At 39.8% G+C, this 22,026-nt stretch overlaps 1 protein-coding gene across 1 annotated transcript in view; it reads left to right on the top strand.

The window, feature by feature from the left end:
- Positions 1-4,283: 4,283 nt before the first annotated feature.
- The window catches only part of pipox (pipecolic acid oxidase), a 31,294-nt gene continuing 13,551 nt past the window's right edge, over positions 4,284-22,026 (top strand). Inside the window, exons 1-5 of the mRNA XM_075474509.1 lie at positions 4,284-4,421; positions 11,981-12,129; positions 17,222-17,435; positions 18,633-18,815; positions 20,501-20,653. Coding sequence (XP_075330624.1) covers positions 4,311-4,421; positions 11,981-12,129; positions 17,222-17,435; positions 18,633-18,815; positions 20,501-20,653 — 810 coding nt within the window. The 5' untranslated portion in view covers positions 4,284-4,310. The remainder of the gene's footprint in view (positions 4,422-11,980; positions 12,130-17,221; positions 17,436-18,632; positions 18,816-20,500; positions 20,654-22,026) is intronic.

The raw sequence follows: 22,026 nt of genomic DNA, 5'->3' as shown, positions 1-22,026 counted from the left end.
AGCATGTTCAGGCCCCCAAAAAGAAATGAATTTAGGAACGGAATAAGAAGAAGAAGGAGAGGAAGAAGAAGAAGAAGAAGAAAAAACTGTAGATACAATAGGCTTCCCACCGTCTTTGGTGCTGGGGCCTAAAAATAAACACAACAGATACAATAGGCCTTCAATGCTTCAATAGGTCTTTAATGCTCAGGCCTGATAATATAACAATTTAATGATGAATATTTACTATATATCGGAAGATTTAGCAAACATAGCTTAACTGTACTTTAAAGTTACAGGCTAAAGTATTTACCTCTTAATTTAACCATTTTTATTTTGCCTTTTCAACACAAAAATATATACTGTCCTCCAACTGTTCTTCATAGTAACACAGTTTATATAAATTACCACAAAAACCACTATCAAACATTACAAGATGTATACTTATCTGACTTTTGAAAAACAGAGAAAGCGTGAGGTGTTTTGTTATGTCCCTTATCATTACTTATCAACAGACAATGTCCACCGGGTGCTAGCTGAATATTAACACCAAAACTAATTAAATCCAAAGGTACCTGGCGTAAGCTTGGTGGTAGCATGGCTGCTATCTTAGCTAATAAACCCCAACTAAATTCAAGAACAGCACCTTATATTCATTAATAAACCATAGCGTACTTAGAAATAGTTAAATCTAAAGGCAGCCTTGAGAAATACTTCCATTTTTTTATTTACTTCCTCTTGCATACAAGTACCTCATAGTTAACCAGTACTTACGTAATACTTACGTAATACTGAGATACCTAGTATCTAGAAAATGCTTAAAGTATACTTTGTTTCTACTCTACATTGAAATCCAAATAATTACTCCCCTGTATCTACATTTAAGTCCTAAAAAGAACTGGAAACACATTTTACAAGTATTGATGCATATGCATTAAATTATACAGTGGGTTCAGAGTAATTACATGGCAAATGTTTGTAAATTACAAATTAAGTTGCAGGCTGTATGATCTAGTTAAATATTAAAAATAAATTGAATAGGGGCGGTCGATGGCGTAGTGGGTTAAGTACAGAGGCTACAGTCCTCACTGCAGCTGGCCCTGGTTCGACTCCCGCACCGAGTGGCCCTTTGCTGCATGTCTTCCCCCTCTCTCTGCTTCCTGTCTCTCTCCAACTGTCCTATCATTAAAGGCATAAAAAGCCCAAAAAATAAATAAATTGAATAACAACACAGTGTCAGAATATTATGCTGTGAAATTACAACATTCTTTTTTCATTTGTGAAATACAGCAACTGAGACTGTAAATGAATTACCAAAGGACTGAATGGACTATCTATGGTTATATAACAGGTGCACTTTGGTCAGGTGAGATTATACCAAAAAGACCAGAAAAGACCAGTTGTAACTGGAGAGACCATACCATTATTGACCCACTGCGCCAGCATCAGGTTGATCAGTTTTACAAGCTAACAGATATCATACATATATTCCCAAATCTAATAATAGTCCTTAGGTCCTTGATATTTTGGCAAAGCTTGACCTGTTTGCTTTTACACTGAACAAGAATGTTTTTGAATTTATAAAGCTGAAATGTTGTCATCTTATATACTGTAATGCAGATTTCTACAGTTAAATATAAGTTAAGATTAAGATCCGATTTATTGTTTAGCATAGACACAAAATTTGTCCTTCGCTTTAAACCCATCCAGGTTGGCACACACATGTACATGGTCACACACTGAGACAGATGCCAACCTGGAGTGGTGGGCAGCCATTCAGCACCCTGATATCCCTCCAGCTATCCCAATCTTTTTTTGAGTGGCAAGAGTGGGAATTGAACTGCCAACCTTGTGGTTATTGGACAACTGACTGTAACCACTGAGCCACAGCCGCCGCCTCAGAGTTAGAAAAAAAGTGCCATTGACTCTTTTAATCCCTTCTTTGATTTTATCTCCAAATCAAACACGATGTTGGATTACACAGCAGTACCACAATAGGGCAGGTAAATTTGTTCATCATTTGTCCATCATTTGTTTATATCATATTGTTTATTAGCCATGCTGGTTTGTTGTCATCTTTTATTCTGAGTAAATCGCCAACAGTGTCTCTAACAAAACCCTTCCACATGTGACAGCTCCATGCTTAACAGTGAGGACTCCATATGCAGATGCCATCCATTCATCTTTCATCCTTTTTCCATGGCTGTGGGGGCTCTATCTGGGGCCTTCCTCTTCTGTCCTCTTAGCTGGACCATGGCTTTCTTGTGATGGGCTGTCAGGTTTCTCTCTTCCTCACCTCATGGAGGTTATTGGTTGCCTGGGCCCCCCTGCCTTTCCTGTCTGCTCCTGATCTCTGGAGTGGATGTGGTTGCGGCCCCTCCCCCCATCACTACATCACTATACACGATTCATGTGGAGCCTTTGGCATATAATTGGCACACACACATATGCACAAGCATTTATTCACTCACATGCTCACCCCCTTTTTACAATGTGACTTTTGGCTTTAATAATAATCATTAACTACAGTGATTTTCCTTCTCATATACTTGCTGCTGGTCATGTTGTTGCTGTTTGTTTGTTGTGTGTTTCTTTCCATTTATGTTTCTGCAGGTGCTCCAGACGATCCGAAGTATGGACGCAGTTGGTTACCCATTTTCTGGCTATTGGCATCTATCTTTTCAAGCTCTCTCCTTTCCTCTCTCTTCACTCCTCCTTTCTTTAATCTCTCCTTTAAAAAAGAAAAACTAAAAAACAGACAATAATGTTGCAAACTATGATGAGAACATTGGTACTGTGGGATTCCAGCCAAGTCCAGCCAAAAAAAAAGAGGAAAATATGAATAAGTATGTATATTTAGTACTCCATATATATTGAATTTTCAACACTGAAAATTGTGTTGATTTCAATGTCAGGTAAATATTTGCCTGGAATTAGCATTTTTAGAATTAGTGATTTTGCAAATTATAGAATAGAATTATTATTTCTTACCAAAAATAAAATTAAAATAAACACGTCTTGACTGATGACTTATTAAAAAAATTCCTGACCATGGTGTAGTTTACAAATATGCTTCCACCCAATAGAGATTTAGGTTGAGCACCAGGGACATAAATTAGAATTAACTTCCATATACACATATGAAATTAAACTCTTCCACACACTATACTCAAAACCTTGCACAAACACTGGTGAAAAGTGGGTTCTCTCCGGGTACTCCGGCTTCCTCCCACTGTCCAAAAACATGCATGTTAGGTTCATTGGTGTCTCTAAAAAATTGTCCTTAGGAGTGAGTTTGTCTGGCTTGTCTCTGTGTGGACCTGTGATGGACTGGCGGCCTGTCCAGGGTGTACCCTGCCTCTTGCCCATTGACTGCTGGGATAGGCTCCAGCCCCCCCGCGACCCGACCGACGGATTCAGCGGAATAGATAATGGATGGATGGACACACTAGTCAACGTTGTGTCCGCTGCCATGTTGGATTAACACTCTACAAGCTTTGGTATCGCGCATAGACGTCGTCATCAAGGGCTGTGGTTTCCAGGCTGCCTTTGGAGTGTGAATGAAGTTGCGCGCAAAGCAGCATGGGAATTCCCAGGCTAATGTCTAGATATGATCCTAATAATAGAGACATCATCAACACACCTCAATTACTGATATTAAGTTATCCATGCACCGAAGCACTGTTGGGTTTGATAGCGAGGGGCATATTCCCTAGTGTATATGAGAGGTTTGACTAGTGTGTATGAGAGCTTTTTACTATATGAAAGGTAAAGCTTTTCACTAGTATATATGTAAGCTTTTCAGTAGTGTGTATGAGAGCTTTTGAGTAGGTTATATAAGAGGTAAATGTTTTCACTAGTTTATGTGAGAGCTTTTCACCAGTGTTTGTGCAAGGTTTTGAGTAAAGTATGTGGAAGAGTTTAATTTCATATGTGTATATTGAAGTTAATTCTGATTTATGTCCCTGGTGGCACCCCATAACATCCTTTCCATGTAGCTTCAATACAAAACACGGTGTCTATTTTCCCCGATTTTAGACTGGCAGACACTTTTGCCCATTCATATCCATATTGTCCCCACGTTGTAACGCAAATCATATCCAAGTTATGTCAGTCTTCACTTCTGACCATAACGAAAAAAATGCTTCTCTTGAACTTACATCAGTTTAAGTGATAAAACTTGCTCCATGTTAAGCATTTCACTCGTTCCTGTCCGACATTACTCGGGGCTTAATTGTGACATGGTCTGTTGGGTGGACCTTTGAGCTTATAAATACAAAAGCCGAAAGTTTTTCCGTGACTGTTATTCGCGAGTACTGAAAGAAGCCAGGATGTCGATAAATGGAGTATTTGACTGCATAGTGATTGGAGCTGGCGTTCAGGGCTCATTCGCCGCCTATCAGCTGGCAAAAAAGAACAAGAAGACTTTGCTGCTGGAACAGGTGTGTCAGATAACAATTTGGTGACATAAGGTTTGATACATCATAACTCACCACACACTTCGCAACACATATTTAATGTACAGTTAGGTTTTCATAACAGATACACATTTTCTGCTTTCAATTTGATTCATATTTTGGTTTATTCTATATTTTAGCCAATATTTCAATAAATATTTGGCAATCAAATCAAATTTATTTATATAGCACATTTCATGTACAAACAATTCAAAGTGCTTTACATAAAATAAAAGCATTGCAGCAGGGAGTGGAAGAAGCATTAAAAATACATAAAAGAATATAAAGAGAAACAAATAAAATCATTTAAATTAATTTAAAAACAAGCAACAGTCTGGATAAGTTAAAAGATACCGTGCAGATTTCATGCATAGACACATGAGAAAAGAAATGTTTTTAACCTGGATGTCCAAATTTGCAAAAAAAACTAAGGTTAATTGAAGCGAAAACTACTGAGTAGCGTTGTGAAACTGATTCAGAACAGTTCCATTATTCCTTCTTCGAAAATAGTACTACCCCTTTTACCTCAAGGTTTTTGCTTTCCCTTAATTTAATAGTGAGTACACTACACCTGTGAACATACATTTTTTAGGTAGTGCAATTTCCACTCTGTGAAAGCTGCATCAGAGTGTGCTGTGCGAAGCTGAACCGATTGCACTGATGCAAACCTGTTATGCTCCCACACAGGAAATAAAATTTCCAATCGTCCAGAAACTCCTTGTCTTTCTTAAATAAACACAACGCAGAGTCGAGGGGTTATTTGGTCTGCCAAATAACCAAAGTGACTGCAATTTCCCCCGTTATGTCCACAAGTACCATAAAAGTCCATAGGACTGAGGTATATTTGTATGGAAGCAAATCGTGATCAAAATTCAAATTCAAATGCATTATCAGAAATGCTTTTTCATTTTAAGAATGTGGCTGCATTATTTGACTCATAAATAAAATTACTAATCAATCATCCTATTTGCATTTCAATTTTCTTCTTCAAGACTGCTCATTCTTTCACTTAATTCAAATGAAAAGGACAAAGACATTTGAAATTTAATTTTCAAAATATGCCTCAGCAAATAGATACCAAAATTCAATTTGAAATGTAAAAGTTGAAAATTCAAATGCATTATCAGAAATGCTTTTTCATTTTAAGAATGTGGCTGCATTATTTGACTCAAATAAAATTACTAATCAATCATCCTATTGCATTTCAATTTTCTTCTTCAATACTGCACATTCTATGCCATAATCAAAAAGAAAACAAAGCGGACATTGCTTTTTCGTTTTCCTGGTCTGCATGCAAAATACTGCCCACAATTCGATAACGAAAAAGCAATCTGAGCGGCGCAGGAGAGTGACGTCACGCCTGCTGACCGTGCTACCCATCATGTAGGCTACGGTAGGGGGCGGTGTGCACATTTGCTGTACCGTTAGCTGCCCAGGTGGAGTCAAACAATATATCCGATTCTGATGCCCGTGACCGGGTTGAACGGGTCACAGAGAGCTTGGCTGCATACTCTGCCGTCACAGATTCAGAGGTTAGTGCAGCAAGGGCTTGCGCGCCGAGGCCGCGGCCACGACCGGCCATGACTTTCTGGCCGCGGCCATTACTGAGGGAGCAGCCATTAATGAGGCTGAGACAGACGTTGCGAACAGGACTCGGGGGATTACCTTTCACAGGTAGGATTCAACATTATTATTGATTGTATTTTGTCAATAGAATATTATTGTACTGTATTTGTGTCTGCCGGCAAAATTGTAGCCAGCAAACGTTAAACTAGGATATGTTTATAGCCGGTGTTATGCCGAGAAGTGCACCCCCTGCTGGTCGTACTTTAAGGAGAGTCTGTGATGGAATGATATGATATAACTACATCATAATTTGTTTACCTAATTGAATTAACGGATGCAAATCTCAACAAGTCCAAATTTGTATATAAAATTAAAATAAACAAATTTCATAGTTTCAGGTTCATTTTTATATCATTTCATCTGGGCTATAATGAGTTGAGATTGTTAATAGAAAATGTATCCAACCGTCTTTCGTGTTGACTACAAAAGTATTAGTCACGGCCCTTACCAATAATATAAAAATAGTTAGGAATAGGAATACTCTAAACTCTACAATTGTCGGATTATCATAATTGTACACGTATTATTAATTTACATAAAGAGATGTGAAAAAAAAGATGCACGAATGAAACACCATTGTCAGCTCAATATTATTTTTTTTGGATAAATGTAATAATCCACACCTGAAACGGTTTACGCGCGCTCCGTGAATGGGAATGCACTTCTCGGCAGAACACCTCTGTTCACACGGCTATTAGGCCAACGGAGGCTTCATAAATCATATATTCCATAACACAGGCTTAGATTACAACTAACACAAGAATGCTACTTTTGAAATAATGCAAATATTACTGTTATAACATTGACCATCAGATTTTACTCAGGTTTATTAATGACGTTTATTATGCCTGTATTATTCACATGTAATTCTTTCATCCTAACAAAAGTATTTACCTCATGTCTCATACCCACCCCTCAGATTGTCCGACTGAGAGTTGGTGTTATTCCCTCCATCTTGGGCTTACAGGTTCACCTAATAAGAGTAGGTGTATCATCATATCCTAGTTTAACGTTTGCTGGCTACGATTTCGCCGGCAGACACAAATATAGTACAATAATATTCTATTGACAAAATACAACCAATAATAACGTTCAATCCTACCTGTGAAAGGTAATCCCCCGACTCCTGTTCGCAACGTCTGTCTCAGCCTCATTAATGGCTGCTCCCTCAGTAATGGCCGCGGCCAGAAAGTCATGGCCGGTCGTGGCCGCGGCCTCGGCGCGCAAGCCCTTGCTGCACTAACCTCTGAATCTGTGACGGCAGAGTATGCAGCCAAGCTCTCTGTGACCCGTTCAACCCGGTCACGGGCATCAGAATCGGATATATTGTTTGACTCCACCTGGGCAGCTAACGGTACAGCAAATGTGCACACCGCCCCCTACCGTAGCCTACATGATGGGTAGCACGGTCAGCAGGCGTGACGTCACTCTCCTGCGCCGCTCAGATTGCTTTTTCGTTATCGAATTGTGGGCAGTATTTTGCATGCAGACCAGGAAAACGAAAAAGCAATGTCCACTTTGTTTTCTTTTTGATTATGGCATAGAATGTGCAGTCTTGAAGAAGAAAATTGAAATGCAATAGGATGATTGATTAGTAATTTTATTTATGAGTCAAATAATGCAGCCACATTCTTAAAATGAAAAAGCATTTCTGATAATGCATTTGAATTTTGATCATGATTTGCTTCCATATATTTGTCTAGGTAGCATAATTTATTGTAATAATTTGTTGTTATTTTTTGCATAATTTGTCAATCAGTTAATATTACACCTTAACTACTATTTATTTATTTTCCTCATATTGTTCCAGGATTCTATGAAATAAGTAAACACATAAGCTCTTAATGATAAGATTCATTAAATTTTCATTCTATAGAATGTAATTAAAATGACAGCATATAAATCCAAGTCAAGTGTTTATTGAAGTTTTGGAAAATATGACTTAGAAAAGCATAACCAGTTGTCAAACATGGTTAAAGGGGAACTCCGGGGCATTTGAAGCGCATTTCCATTGCTAGAGGTTGTCAAATACTGACAGTAGGACACAGACCGGTGCAAATCGGCGCTCCCTGTGAAGCGATTGCGCTGTTTGCGCAGCCTGTCATGCTAACCAAATACGTGGTGGCTAAGGGGCAAGCGCTAACCCTTCCACGTAAAACAACAACTTGCACACTGCAGAAACGTCACACCACTTTATAAACCATCCGACAATAAAGTCACAAGCCTTACCATCAAAACCATATGCATGGTTCTCACATTACTGGCTTGGGGACGTTACAAAACAACTTTATAAACAGCATGTCACTTACCTCTTGTTTGTATGCTCGCGCATGTGAAAGCCCAAAAGAGTCAATGGACGATAATCCCATATACAAAACAATTATCTTCTCTAGAAAAACTGCGTTCAAGTATTTAAAACATTACAACAATACATGCCCAGTAATATTGTAATATCACATGCGCGCCTACCGACAAGAGTTAAGTGACATGCTGTTTATAAAGTTGTTTTGTAACGTCCCCGTGCCAGTAATGTGAGAACCATGCATATGGTTTTGATGGTAAGGCTTGTGACTTTATTGTCGGATGGTTTATAAAGTGGTGTGACGTTTCTGCAGTGTGCAAGTTGTTGTTTTACGTGGAAGGGTTAGCGCTTGCCCCTTGGCCACCACGTATTTGGTTAGCATGACAGGCTGCTCAAACAGCACAATCGCCGCACATTTGACAACCTCTAGCAACGGAAATGTGCTTCAAATGCCCCGGAGTTCCCCTTTAAGTGCAGCATACTTATGTGACATTTCTCTCTTTTTTAAATATAATACTGCAGCATTAACAATGAATGTGTCATTATACATTCTGCTATTATTGTCAACATTATATAAAAGATTTAAATCATTACAAGTCAATGATTGAGCACAAAAGGGTAAGTTATTTAGCTACATCAAATACTACCTGGAAAAATAGCAGGGTTGGTGGAGCCTTGGGTTTCATCTTTGCCTCGCAAGGCGAGCTCGAAAATCCCGCAAAATTCTTCCAAACTTTCTTCTCCGCATTAGTACGACGACTAAAGGGTACTTCTGTCAGAAACACTACCGTATTGTTGCACTCGACACTCGCCATCTTCTTCGTAGAATGTTCATGTTCCCGCGCAACAGACATATGAAGAAAGCACGTCGTTTGTGCGAGCACATAAACCCTAATAGAAAATGTATTGGGAGCAGGATTTTTTTTTAAAAACTGACGTACCATTCATGTCAATGGGAGATTTCTGGTGCAAATTCGACCCTGACAGAAATCGCCCCAAATGGGCGTGGCAACACCAGGCGCCACCTTAATCTGATTGGACAGTGACATATACAACCAGTTTGCCTACAGTAGATCAGTCCCGCCTTAGCAACTAGATTAAAAAAAAAAAAAAAAAAAAAAAAAACTTCCGTGTTTGGTAGTGCGTCGCACAAATCGCCCCTATGAAGGAACCGCCGCTGGTTAACACTCAGGTAGCATTTGAAAACAGATCAGCCTGGGGGCAAAGTTTGCAACAGTCACAGATATTTGCTTTCATGTACACCTGGAGCACGTGCACTTTCTGAGATTTGCATTTGAGGGCCCAGTCTATGAAAACCTGGTGTCATCTTTTGGTCTGTCACCTGCTCCCTGCACCTTTACCAAATGTGTCGGAGCACATGTGTCTTGGTTGCTGTCATAGACAGAGGCATTGATATTTTAGGTTATCTTGACAAATGGGTTCTGATGGCAAGCTCCAGACAGCAGAGAAAAGCAGTTCTGTTGCTAGTTCTGTCACACATTTGAGCTATGGAATTTTTTTGTGAATTCTCAGAAGAGCTCACTGGCTCAGAGTCAGCAGCTTTCTTTTCTCGAGCTGGAAATATGCAAGTCTTACAGTGCTGGACTCGCCTTATTGAACTCTGCCTACTGATTTTAGACATACCAAGTCTTTAGCTACTTTCAAATGTTTATCTTTTACTTTCAAGTGTTTTTTGAATGTTCAGACTTAAACTGAACTTTTGCTGTCTTGTAAAGTACTGTTTTTATATACAAGTAATGCTTTTTTGTCCTTTTTGTGTGTGAATGAATAGATTTAGTATTTCACTCAAATTACAGTAAATAATCTCTTATGGTGAAGGAGTGATGTGCAGATGACTCCGTTTGGGATGGGGTATTTTGACCTTGTTTCTTCTTGTCCATTGTGTGTGAGGTTGTTACTTTATAGTAACTAGTTTGAGGTAATTTGTTTAAACATAGTTAGAGTGAATTCAGACATTACAGATAATGGTGATATTCAGGTGTGGGAATTAGATAAACCTGGCAGAATCACTCTATACTTGACACATACTTCTTTAGAAGTACAAGCTTTTTTTGTTTGGCGAATTGTTGAACAAAAAGTTTGATGTACGGAGTATTTTAACATTTTATCTTACACTGTGTAACGCTGAGTCGGCTAGGCACGGTACTGCGGTAAATGCTAAAATAAAGCAATCAGAAGTAGGTTTGACTATGGAGCCAGTGTGTGTCAATAAATCACTCAGAGACTGAAAATACCTTTTAGTACTTGTATTAAAATAATCAGGATCCAAATATCATTTGTATATTTTCTAGAAAGATATGCAATAAAAACAGTTGGATAAACATATGAGAAATAAATAATTACAACAGAAAAAAACCTCCGACACCCAAGAGTTTCACTTTTTCTTGGTCCAATTATAGACGAAATGAATTAATAGTTCATCAATAATAATCCAAGGCAATAAATCCGATAGTTCAAAGGCAACAGGTCCATAGAAGGAACTTGATGTCTGATACTTCCTACCACACTGTTGCGGTGATCCAGTAGCTCGCCATCCTGGGTGGGTCGGAACTCGACATACATATACAAAAACCTGACCTAAGCCAGGTCAAAACAAAAGGACAATTAGCATTAAATAGTTTGACTGCTCAAACAATAAATCATAAATTAAGTAATCATGGTTAATCAACAAAAAAGCTTATCACCATGATAATCGTTTCATTTTATTTCAATAAGGCTATCAAAATTAGTAAAATGAATCCAGTTAAGTGCACTTCCAAGTCTTTATGATATACATTTAATGACTACGGTCAGTAAATGCATATCAACAAAATATTCCATAAACAATCAATTTCATTTCCTTATGATAAAACATCAAATGAATTTCAAACAAGTCCCCACAAACATAACATCACGCTAGCAATGCTAATTAGCATCCAATCACCAAAATGTTGCATGGGCGTTCAATATGATTACTTCTTAAAACAAACAAATGTAACAGATGACTCACCGTCAAGTGGTTATCAGAAAAAAGAAAAGAAAACACTGTCGGCTGAGTTGTTTTCAGCAGATGCGTGAATAGCGGTGATTTAAGGAATTTAAGGAAACGCCAACACTTGTCACAGAGACAGCAGTGACAGCAACAGCAGTGGAACAAGCAATCAGCTCACCTCCGACCCGGCATTTAAAGGCGCGCACCCTCAGTCCGACCCGCCACAATAAAACGTGACAGTTTAGTAACTTTGGGTTACATGTATACCATACATATTTAATATGTTTGACATGTTAAAAGAGTCTAATATCTGTGTACTGTATGTAAAAGTCTTACAATTTAAACTTATTTAGTACAAGAATTTTTTTTGTAAACCTTTGAATTGCGTTTAGATGTAGATTAAAAATAGAAAATAAAATTATTCTTGAGCCTGAAATGTTAATGCATAAATCTTAAAGGAACTGAAAACATTCTACTTTGCCAGTAAAGCAGAATTAAGGGTAGCACTTGAGTGCTTCATACTCATGCTGCTTCATACCAAACAACCCATTTAGATGGAAACTTACTCGAGGGATTTTTATGTATTTTATTCTCAAGTCAGAGTTATATCATATTCTTTCCCAGTTTGTTTTGCCCCACACCCGAGGGAGCTCACATGGCCAGACTCGTATCATCCGCAAGGCCTATGAACAGGACTTCTACACTCGGATGATGGAGGAATGCTATGAGTTGTGGGCTCAGCTGGAGAGAGAGGCAGGTGTCGAACTTTACAGGTAAGTAGTCTGCAGAAAAGCAAAGAGAGAAAACCTATTATACTGAATAAAACCAAAGCCTTGTCCAGACCCAGATTTTTCACATAAAAAGGAGATATGTATGCACAAAAGTAGCAAGTCAATCTGCATGAGACATACATGCATTCATTTTTCATTACCTCCTGCATCATCAAATCACTCCTTGACAGCTTTCATATTTATGAATATGGAACACGGTTTTGTCCTTCACTTTGTCCTTGCTCATTCATTTTGTGTGTCTCAGGGTAATAATTTGCGATATCGAACCACACCCTTATTACATTCTCAAGAAACAGAGATGGCCTGTTTCATGGCGATCCATCAAAATCACTTCAGAGAAATAGCTTTACCTACACTCAGCAGCCAAACTAAAGCCCATGTAAAGGACTCAGTGAGTAAAGCTACTTGAAAATACATTATATATAACACTATATAACTGCACAGTACTGGGATGGGTGGTTCAGACACTGGTATTGTAAAGTTGCAGTATTTCTAGTTAGACAGTTGAGCTTTTTTAAAATCACTAAATAAAAGGGAATCTAGATTTACCTGACTGCTTTTATTTATGACTAAAAAGTAGCTGTGCATAGTTGTAATTTAGTAGAGCTAGAGTTCAGGGGGGAGAGCAGTCGTCTGGCAATCGGTAGGTCAGCAGTCCGATTCCTGGCTACCCTGGACTATATGTGTCCTTGGACAAGACACTGAGCTAAGAGCTTAGCTTCTCTGCCAGTGTGGTTTGGTCCGTTCGTCTCGGCTGATTTGACAAAGGCCCCTTTGGGTATCCCCAGGTTTGAAGAGCTTTTTTGGAGTGTTGATGTTCCCTTTGTTTTACGTCAGCCTTCATAGGTACACTCTCCGTAGCGTTCTGATCACAGCCAGTTTGTGTTCTGGTGATGTGAGTCAAAAAGCAGGTAGTGGTCAGTATGTGTAGGTTTCCTGTAAACTTCTGTCCTCTTCAATGTGCACAGCACAGTCCAAAAAAGGCAGTTGTGGTCTTTTGCATCCTCGCTCGTGAACTTGATGTTGCTGTCCACCAAGTTGATGTGCTCCGTGAAAGCCTCCACTTCTTTAGTTTTGATCTTGACCCAGGTGTCATCCACATATCTGAACCAGTGGCTTAGTGTTGCTCCTTTGTATGAGCTCAGTGCTCTGCTTTCCACGTCTTCCATATAAAAGTTGGCCACAATGGGGGACACTGGAGATCCTGTAAAGGTTCAGTAGGACACAGATCTGATCAGGAGGGAAGTTGGTTCTGTTGTTCAGTATATGTATATGCATATATAGATATATAGTGTTTTTCTGTATTTTTTTTCTCTGTACTCTGACATACAGGATTACTTACAACAAGCAGGATTTGATTTTTGTTGGCTTAGAAAGTATACCAATTACAAGCCACTTCGGTTTTATTTATTTATTTATATAGCGCCAAATTACAACAAATGTCATCTCAAGGCACTTCAATAATATAGTCCAATTCAAGCCAATTGGATTACAATTCATTGTAATCATAATCCAATCAAATACAATTAATTCAATTCAAAATTCATCCAATTCATTCATACAGAGCCAAATCAAAAACAATTTCCTAGCTAAGGAAACCAACAGATTGCACCAAAACTTCTCTTCAGTCCAATCCCCCGTCCTGAGCGTGCCTGTAGAGAGAAACAACTCCCTTTTAACAGGAAGAAACCTCAGGCAGAACCAGACTCAGGAAAGGTGGCCATCTGCCTCGACCAGCTGGGGTTTGAGAAGACAGAAAAGAGGGGACAACAAACACCGTAACACCATTCAAAGGATATCTGTTGATACTTCCAACAGAAACTCAACATACCGGTCGACATAGCAAAGGCACCAGGCTCCTCTTTGATTGTTGTACCCAACAAACGCTGTCGTTTCATCAACGATAACTTGTGCTCACAGAGACGAGCCATAGACAGTCACTGCTCCCCTCAATCTCTAGGCTCTTACTGTATCGTGCTGGCCGTTTGCTGTACCAGGGGAGCTAACAGTAGCAACCATTACTGCTGTTTATCTACCCCTAGATGCAAACACAAGGATAGTTCTCACTCACCTCCACAATGCTATAAATAAACTACAGAAGGCTCACCCTGATGGTGCCCACATAATCACTGGCGATTTCAACCAGGCCAGCCTAAAGACTGTTCTCCCCAAATTTCACAAGTTTGTAAAATGTGCCACCAGGGAAAATAACATCCATGATCATGTTAACTGTATTATTAAGCAGGCTTCATGTGTGACAGTCAAACTTCCTTTCACTGCACCTTACCCCAGCCTACACCCCCCTCAGTAAGAGATCTAAACCCCTCACAAAAAAGATCAACACCTGGCCAGTCTGTCAGCTCCCTGGTAAAACCATTCAGCGAACACTGAATGGTCACTGTTTGAAAGTGATAAAGTCAAAGAATATACACAGACTGTGCTGTCCTACATCTCTTTTTGTACTGGAAATGTTACTGTTGAAAAATACAGCCGGGTTTTCTCCAACCAGAAACCCTGGACGTGTGGCTCCTCCTCAGAGCCCGTGATAGTGCATACAGGACAAAGTGCAGTACGCCAGTGCCAGAGTAAACCTAAAGAGGGGCATCAGAACTGCCAAGGACATGTACAGGAAAAAAATAGAGGGACATCTTACAGACAATAACCCACAGCAGGCATGGCAGGGAATCCAGAACATAACAAATTACCAACATCTAATCCGCCAGTGCAGATGCCTCCTGGGCACAGGAACTTAACAGCTTCTTTGCTCACTTTGAGGCACACAGGCCAACAGCTTCCTCGCCAGCACACAGCAGCACCTCACTGACCCTCTACAAGACGATGTGGAGCAAGTACCAAAGCAGGTGAAGAATCAGAGGAAAGCTGCTGGACAGCCACCATCCTCCCCATCTCTAAGATACCACGAAACCGAGACCTCAGCATCTACAGGCCCCCATCAATTCACCTACAGGAGCAACCGCTCCATTGTGGACGCTATTGCTGTCACTCTTCACACCATGCTTAGCCACCTGGAATACCCTGGTAGAGTCCTCTTCACAAATTATAGCTCAGCCTTCAACACCATCACACACCACACATCTTAGTAAAGAAGCTGCTGGACCTGAACCTCCTATCTTCAACCTGTGCCTGGATTAAAGACTTTCTTTTAAACAGACCACTGCGTGGGAAGCTCGGCACCCACCTCACACTCACCACAGGGCTGCATGCTGAGTCCACTCCTGTATGCCCTGGCTGTGTCCCCTATCATCCCACAAACAACATCTTTAAAGGGATAGTCCGCCTCTTTTGACATGAAGCTGTATGACATCCCATACTAGAAATATTGTTTATGAACATTTTCTTACCCCCCGCTGCGTACTGTTAGCCGAGTTCCAGCCTCGTTTTGGCGTTGATGAAGGTAGTCCGGCTAGTTGGCTGGGGTTTAAAAAAATAAAGCGTTTTGCTTCTCAAAACAATATGCGTTCTAAAGAGTAATACATTTGTATCACAAAATTGTTCTCCAGGAAAAAGTCAGACCTCACAATGGCTTTACAGCCGCGCCTGTTACGGTGTTTACTGCTCGGAAGCAGGGGACTGCTCGGTCTGCACTTCGGTCTGCACAGTTGCTGCCAACATCGACAGTAAAATGACAGAGCGGAGTCAGAGGATGCTCAGGCTCATAGTGTGCAGAGATCACCAATTTTCTGCAGAGTCAATCGCTACAGACCTCCAAACTTCATGTGGCCTTCAGATTAGCTCAAGAACAGTTCGTAGAGAGCTTCATGGAATGGGTTTCCATGGCCGAGCAGCTGAGTCCAAGCCATACATCACCGAATGCAAAGCAAAGCGTCGGATGCAGTGGTGTAAAGCACGCTGCCACTGGACTCTAGAGCAGTGGAGACGCCTTCTCTGGAGTGACCAATCACGCTTCTCCATCTGGCAATCTAATGGAAAAGTCTGGGTTTGGTGGTTGCCAGGGGAACGGTACTTGTCTGACTGCATTGTGCCAAGTATAAAGTTTGGTGGAGGGGGGATTATGGTGTGGGGTTGTTCTTCAGGAGCTGGGCTTGGCCCCTTAGTTCCAGTGAAAGGAACTCTGAATGATTCAGCATACCAAGAGATTTTGGACAATTTCATGCTCCCAACTTTGTGGATGGCCCCTTCCTGTTCCAACATGACTGCACACCAGTGCACAAAGCAAGGTCCATAAGACATGGATGAGCCAGTTTGGTGTGGAAGAACCTGACTGGCCTGCACAGAGTCCTGACCTCAACCCGATAGAACACCTTTGGGATAAATTAGAGCGGAGACTGCGAGCCAGGCCTTCTGTCAGTGTCTGACCTCACAAATGCACTTCTGGAAGAATGGTCAAAAATTCCCACAAACACACTCCTAAACCTTGTGGAAAGCTTGCCCAGAAGAGTTGAAGCTGTTATAGCTGCAAAGGGTGGGCCGACATCATATTAAACCCTCTGGATTAAGAATGGGATGTCACTTAAATTCATATGCGTGTAAAGGCAGATGAGCCAATACTTTTGGCAAAAGAGGCAATAGGCAAGGCAAGTTTATTTGTAGAGCATAATTCTTACAAAAGGCAATTCAAAGTGCTTTACAGCTACATAAAATCACAAGAAGGCAAATAAAATAATTCCATAAAACATTAAAATATTAATATCTAATATTACATTAATCAATTAAATTAAAAGCGAAGAGTGCAGATAAAATACTTTCAGGTGTCATATGCACAGCTAAATAGAACTGTTTTCAGCCTGGATTTAAACATTGTCAGAGTTGAGGCCTGTCTCACATCTTCTTGTATTGAATTGTATTGTCATAAGTGAGGTCGCATACAGTCTTCATTTGTGACGTGTTTACACAAATGGCTTAAAAAATATGGCTAAACTGATAATCTGTATCCAAACTCTGATTCTGACCTAGCTGTCTTTAATTTTTTGAATATTCTTATTTACTACTCATTCAATGTAGAAATATTATCACACAGCTGTGACATATGGATATGGTAAGGCTTTCACCTTTCCAAAATGCCACATTTATAACTACTGATCTGTCCACTCAGAAAAACAGGGCTCCTGGTTATGGGACCAGAAAAGAGTGAGAATTACCAGCTTTTCAAGAATACGCTGCAAAAGAATAAAGTTCCTACTGTGATCCTGACCCGTGACAACTTCAGCAAACATATTCCAAATGTCAACCTGGCTGAGGGTCATGGAGCTCTGGTGGATGAAAGTGCTGGAGTCCTGTATGCTGACCGTGCACTCAAGACTGTACAGGTACAACACTCACACCTTGAATAATATAAGCTTTGCTACTTTCAGGATTGGATGCTATGGCCTCTGCCAGAGTATCTTAGTTATCGACTTCTTGTTTATTTGGGTAAAGTTACCTTGTTCTTAATTCTAGTAGAGGTGCACAAAACAAAATTCAATGTCATAACTTGCTTTTTTCCATTTAATTTTTCCATTTACTCTTGATTTCATTTAGTGCAATTAAATATGAATCTTATCTTTTCAAATATCAAAGACAATCAGACTGTTTGTATGAATTAGATTTTTTTTTTTGGGGGGGGCTTTTTATAACTTTAATGATAGGACAGTTGGAGAGAGACAGGAAGCAGGGGGCAGAGAGAGGGGTGAGACATGCAGCAAAGGGCCGTCCGGTGCGGGACTCAAACCGGGGCCAGCTGCAGCGAGGACTGTAGCCTCTGCACATGGGGCGCCTGCTTAACCCACTACGCCACCGACCGCCCCATGAATTTGAGTTTTTAGTGTTCCTCACATGTGAAAGGCATCTCTTTCAAAGGCTCTACCAAAATTATTTAGTTGATTTTTCTGAGCAGTATGCAAGGTTAGAAAATTGACCATTATGTTTGCATTGATTTGATTAAAAATACATTGACCTTCATGTCTATACAAGAGTCACTGGGAGAAAGGACGTTTTGAAACTTACTAGTAATCTTAACTTGAGGCAGTGAACTTAACCTCAGGCAGTGCCTTAATAACAATAACATCTCAGATCATGTAGTAAATGGTTAACTAGATGAAAGCATGCAAAGACATGGATATTCTATTATATTTAGTGCCTTTAATTAGAATCTAAGTATAGTTTATTCCAGTTATGCATTTAAGGAATAAATTGTTGCTGGTCTCTATCAGTACGCAGAAAAGCAACAGAAGACAAAAGAAGATCAGAAAAAGTACAAAATGCTGCTTTTTTATGTTTAAGTCTGTTTTAGTGGACTGGAAAGATTGTTCAGTTGGCTGTGACATTCACTGACTTGTCTCCAGGTGATGAACTCATGAAACTGTTAAAGAGTCAAGAGTGTGTCAAGCTTTACCATTTGCCATCTTGAAAAATATCGACTTTTTTTCTTCTCTGCTAATTCTGCATGTTTTATTTCCTACTTTTGACATCTTTTATTTGTACTATTTATTTTCAGTTGTAAATATACTGTTGCTTTCTTCTCCCAGGGTCTGTTTCAGAAATTGGGTGGGGTCATAAGAGACAAAGAGGAGGTAACTGAAATCAAGCCTGGCCCTTTTGTCACAGTGTCAACTTCTGCTCATGTTTATCGAGCTAAAAGTGTGGTGATCACAGCTGGACCCTGGGCCAATAGACTGCTGGTCCAAACCGGCTTACAGCTGCCACTAGAGGTATTCAAAATTTCACGTCACATGTGTATATATATATAAAATAATATATAACTGCAATCACATTTTCAGGATGATCAGAACTGGGATGTTGGTAATTCAATGTTAAATACATGATTTAAGATGAAGCATTAGGTTTCTAGCCTAATCTAGCCTTAATTGTCCATGTAAAACAATGGCTTGTATGTAGTCTATATAAATGATTTAACAATGTGATAAGATATAATATATATATTCAAGATATATATTCGTTTGGCAAGGCTTGTTGATTGATTGACAAAAATGAGCTTCACTCCAGTTTAAGTCAGTACTATTTATTTAAATTGGTATGCTAACATTACCAATGCCACCTCAATGCTTTTGTTGAGTTGTTAGGTTAGGCTTGTCATAGATCAGGATCACCAGAGCAATCATGCTTTAAGCCAGTTGAATGCCCACCTAACCTAACAACACTCTACAGGTTAAAAAATAGCTTAAAATAACACTAAAATCACAGATATTAGTAGTATAATATCTAATTGGTATGATATCTAGTAGAATTAGATATTATAACAGGGAAGTTCAATTTTAGATCCATCAAAACGATCAAAGTATCTTGCAGCAAGAAAATGATTATGACTATATTTCACATCTTGCATACATTTATGTCCACTTTATTGTGTCACATTAAGCACACTTTGGTCTGCAATCTACAAGTCTATCTGTGGGAAGATTTTTGTGTATGCAAAAATATATGTATGTAAATGATGTCCGATATGTAAACATTATATATTTGAATGTGAATCTATTTTGAAACCCCACATTTCATAGTAGACTTTACTGTATGCCACCAGACACCTACCTGGAAGCCTCAGCTTTATACCCAATTCTACATCTCTCTCTTTTCACTAATGGTACCTTGCCTTTAAATGTTGCGACAAAAAGAAAAGTAGACCCATTTCTCCTCCACAATGAAATAGCTTAGGGGCCGGAGACTGTAAAGCAATCAGTCATTATCAATCTGTCGTCAGCCTGAAAGGAGAAATTGGTAGGAAAAAAAGCAGAAAGATTTAAGAGTCCAGAATTTGGGGCTGATATTGGAAATTCATTATTCAGACAAGCAGAAGGCTGGGGGGCTTGGGGATTTCCATGCTTGAGTGCACTGGTGGAAAAGCACAGACTGTGAGCGCACTGGCTTACCTGAGCACTTCTGTCTGAATTTTTATGGTACCTGGGGATGGATGTATGTCATTACACTCAGAGGATGGAGTAGATGGTGTAATATGTGCAATTCTTAAAGTTTATCCACTATGGGTGTTTTTATGTCAGAGTGTACTTACTCAAGTTTAGGGCTTCTTGCAGAAAAAGTTATCCTATTTATCAAATGAACAATAAGAAAATGTACAAAATGAACAATGTGGATAGACATAAATAAAACTATATCCATCTTATTCAATGTAGCCAACACACAACAATTATCAAAATTTGCATGACATTTATTTGAAAGTTATTTTACAAAGAATTAGTTTTTAGTTATTTTTGTTAGGTTACATTCTAAAAAAAAAAAAATCAGTAAATTCAGCTAACATAATGTGAACTAAGTTTTATGCTTCTGAATTGCTTTATTTATTTGGTCTAGTATTTGGTCTTTAGTGAGAGTCGCATATCTGGGGCTGGTACTAATGATTTTTCTGGTAATGACACTGTAGGTGATCAAGATCAATGTGTGCTATTGGAAGGAGAAGGTTCCTGGGTCATATAACTTGAAACGCCACTTTCCTGGCTTCCTATTGACTGAAAGTGAAGAGTCCAAAGAACACGTCTATGGCCTCCCATCCAATGAGTACCCAGGAATGATGAAGGTATTAGAGAGGATAAGACGCTCCAGTGTGATAATAAGAAAAGAGAACCATTTTTCTGTACATGCGTCTAACAATGATGGCAACCATACAAAGTAAAAATTGAAACAAATAGTTGCTTTCTTTGTTCAACTATCCAAACACAGCTTTTTATAGGGCACAGGAACACACTGGAGAACTTCTTATGTAATAAGAACACTTGTTTTCATACTCTCAAGTAGCCACATTGTTTATGTTGTGCACTCCAACGTAGATATAGAATTTTTCTATAAATCAAAGAGACCCGTCTTTGCTTTTTACTAAAAAAGCACATGAAACGTTATAGTGTTATATTTAGGGCAATCTACTGGTAGAATTGTAATGTGATATCCATGACTGCTTTCATTAGAATAGACCAGGGGAAAATAAGAATTGTTGTGATTTTGTTGGCTCAGAAGGATTCAAAGAACACGGCAAAGAGCTGTTAACTTGGCCTCCAAACTCCCCAGATACTCTGCAGATGGGATTTGATGGGATTTGATCTGTGGGAAGCAAACTCAATCTACAAATTACTCACTCCACAAACCATGAGGCCCAAAGGATCTATTCCCAATGTCCTAGTACCAGATGCTTCAGAACACCATGAGGTGTTTTGTGGCTCTACCCTGAGCCCCTCCTGGATGACCGAGCTTCTCACCCTAAGGGAGAGCCCAGACACCCTGTGGAGGAAGCCCATTTTGGCTTCCTCCACAGGGCCACTTGTATTCGCGATCTCGTTCTTTTAGTCACTACCCAAAGCTCGTGACCATAGGTGAGGATAGGAACGTAGATTGACCGGTAAATTGAGAGCTTCGCTTTCTGGCTCAGCTCCTTCTTTACCACGACAGGCCGATGCAGAGCCCGCATTACTGCAGACGCTGCACCAATCCGCCTGTCAATCTCCCGCTCCATTCATTCGGATCTGTTTGCCTTGGGTGACCCTGACAGGGGCTTAAAGCCTCGGGCAACATAGCTCACGGACTCATTTGGACACGCAAACTCCTCCACCACGGTAAGGTGACAGCTCATGGGGAGAGCTAAGGTAGAGTACAAGAAAAAGGTGGAAAGAAAGCTGGGGAACAATAACACCAAGGAGATGTGGAAGAGGATGAGGACCATCCCTGGCTATAAGCTGAAGAACTCTAAGGCTACGTTCAGACAGCACACTGAAGTGACCCAAATCCGATTTTTTTTTTGGCCCTATGCGACCTGTATCTGATCTTTTCATGACAGTCTGAACAGCACAGATCAGATTTTTTCAAATCCGATCCAGGCCACTTGGATATGTGGTCCTAATTCCGATACGTATCTGATCTTTTGCTCTGCGACTGCAGTCTGAATGGACAGGGCGCATTTAT

The sequence above is a fragment of the Odontesthes bonariensis genome, chromosome 9, assembly GCF_027942865.1.
Source record: "Odontesthes bonariensis isolate fOdoBon6 chromosome 9, fOdoBon6.hap1, whole genome shotgun sequence".
Lineage (NCBI taxonomy): Eukaryota > Metazoa > Chordata > Actinopteri > Atheriniformes > Atherinopsidae > Odontesthes > Odontesthes bonariensis.
Note: the sequence above shows the minus strand (reverse complement) of the source record. Positions and strands in the feature narration are given on the sequence as shown.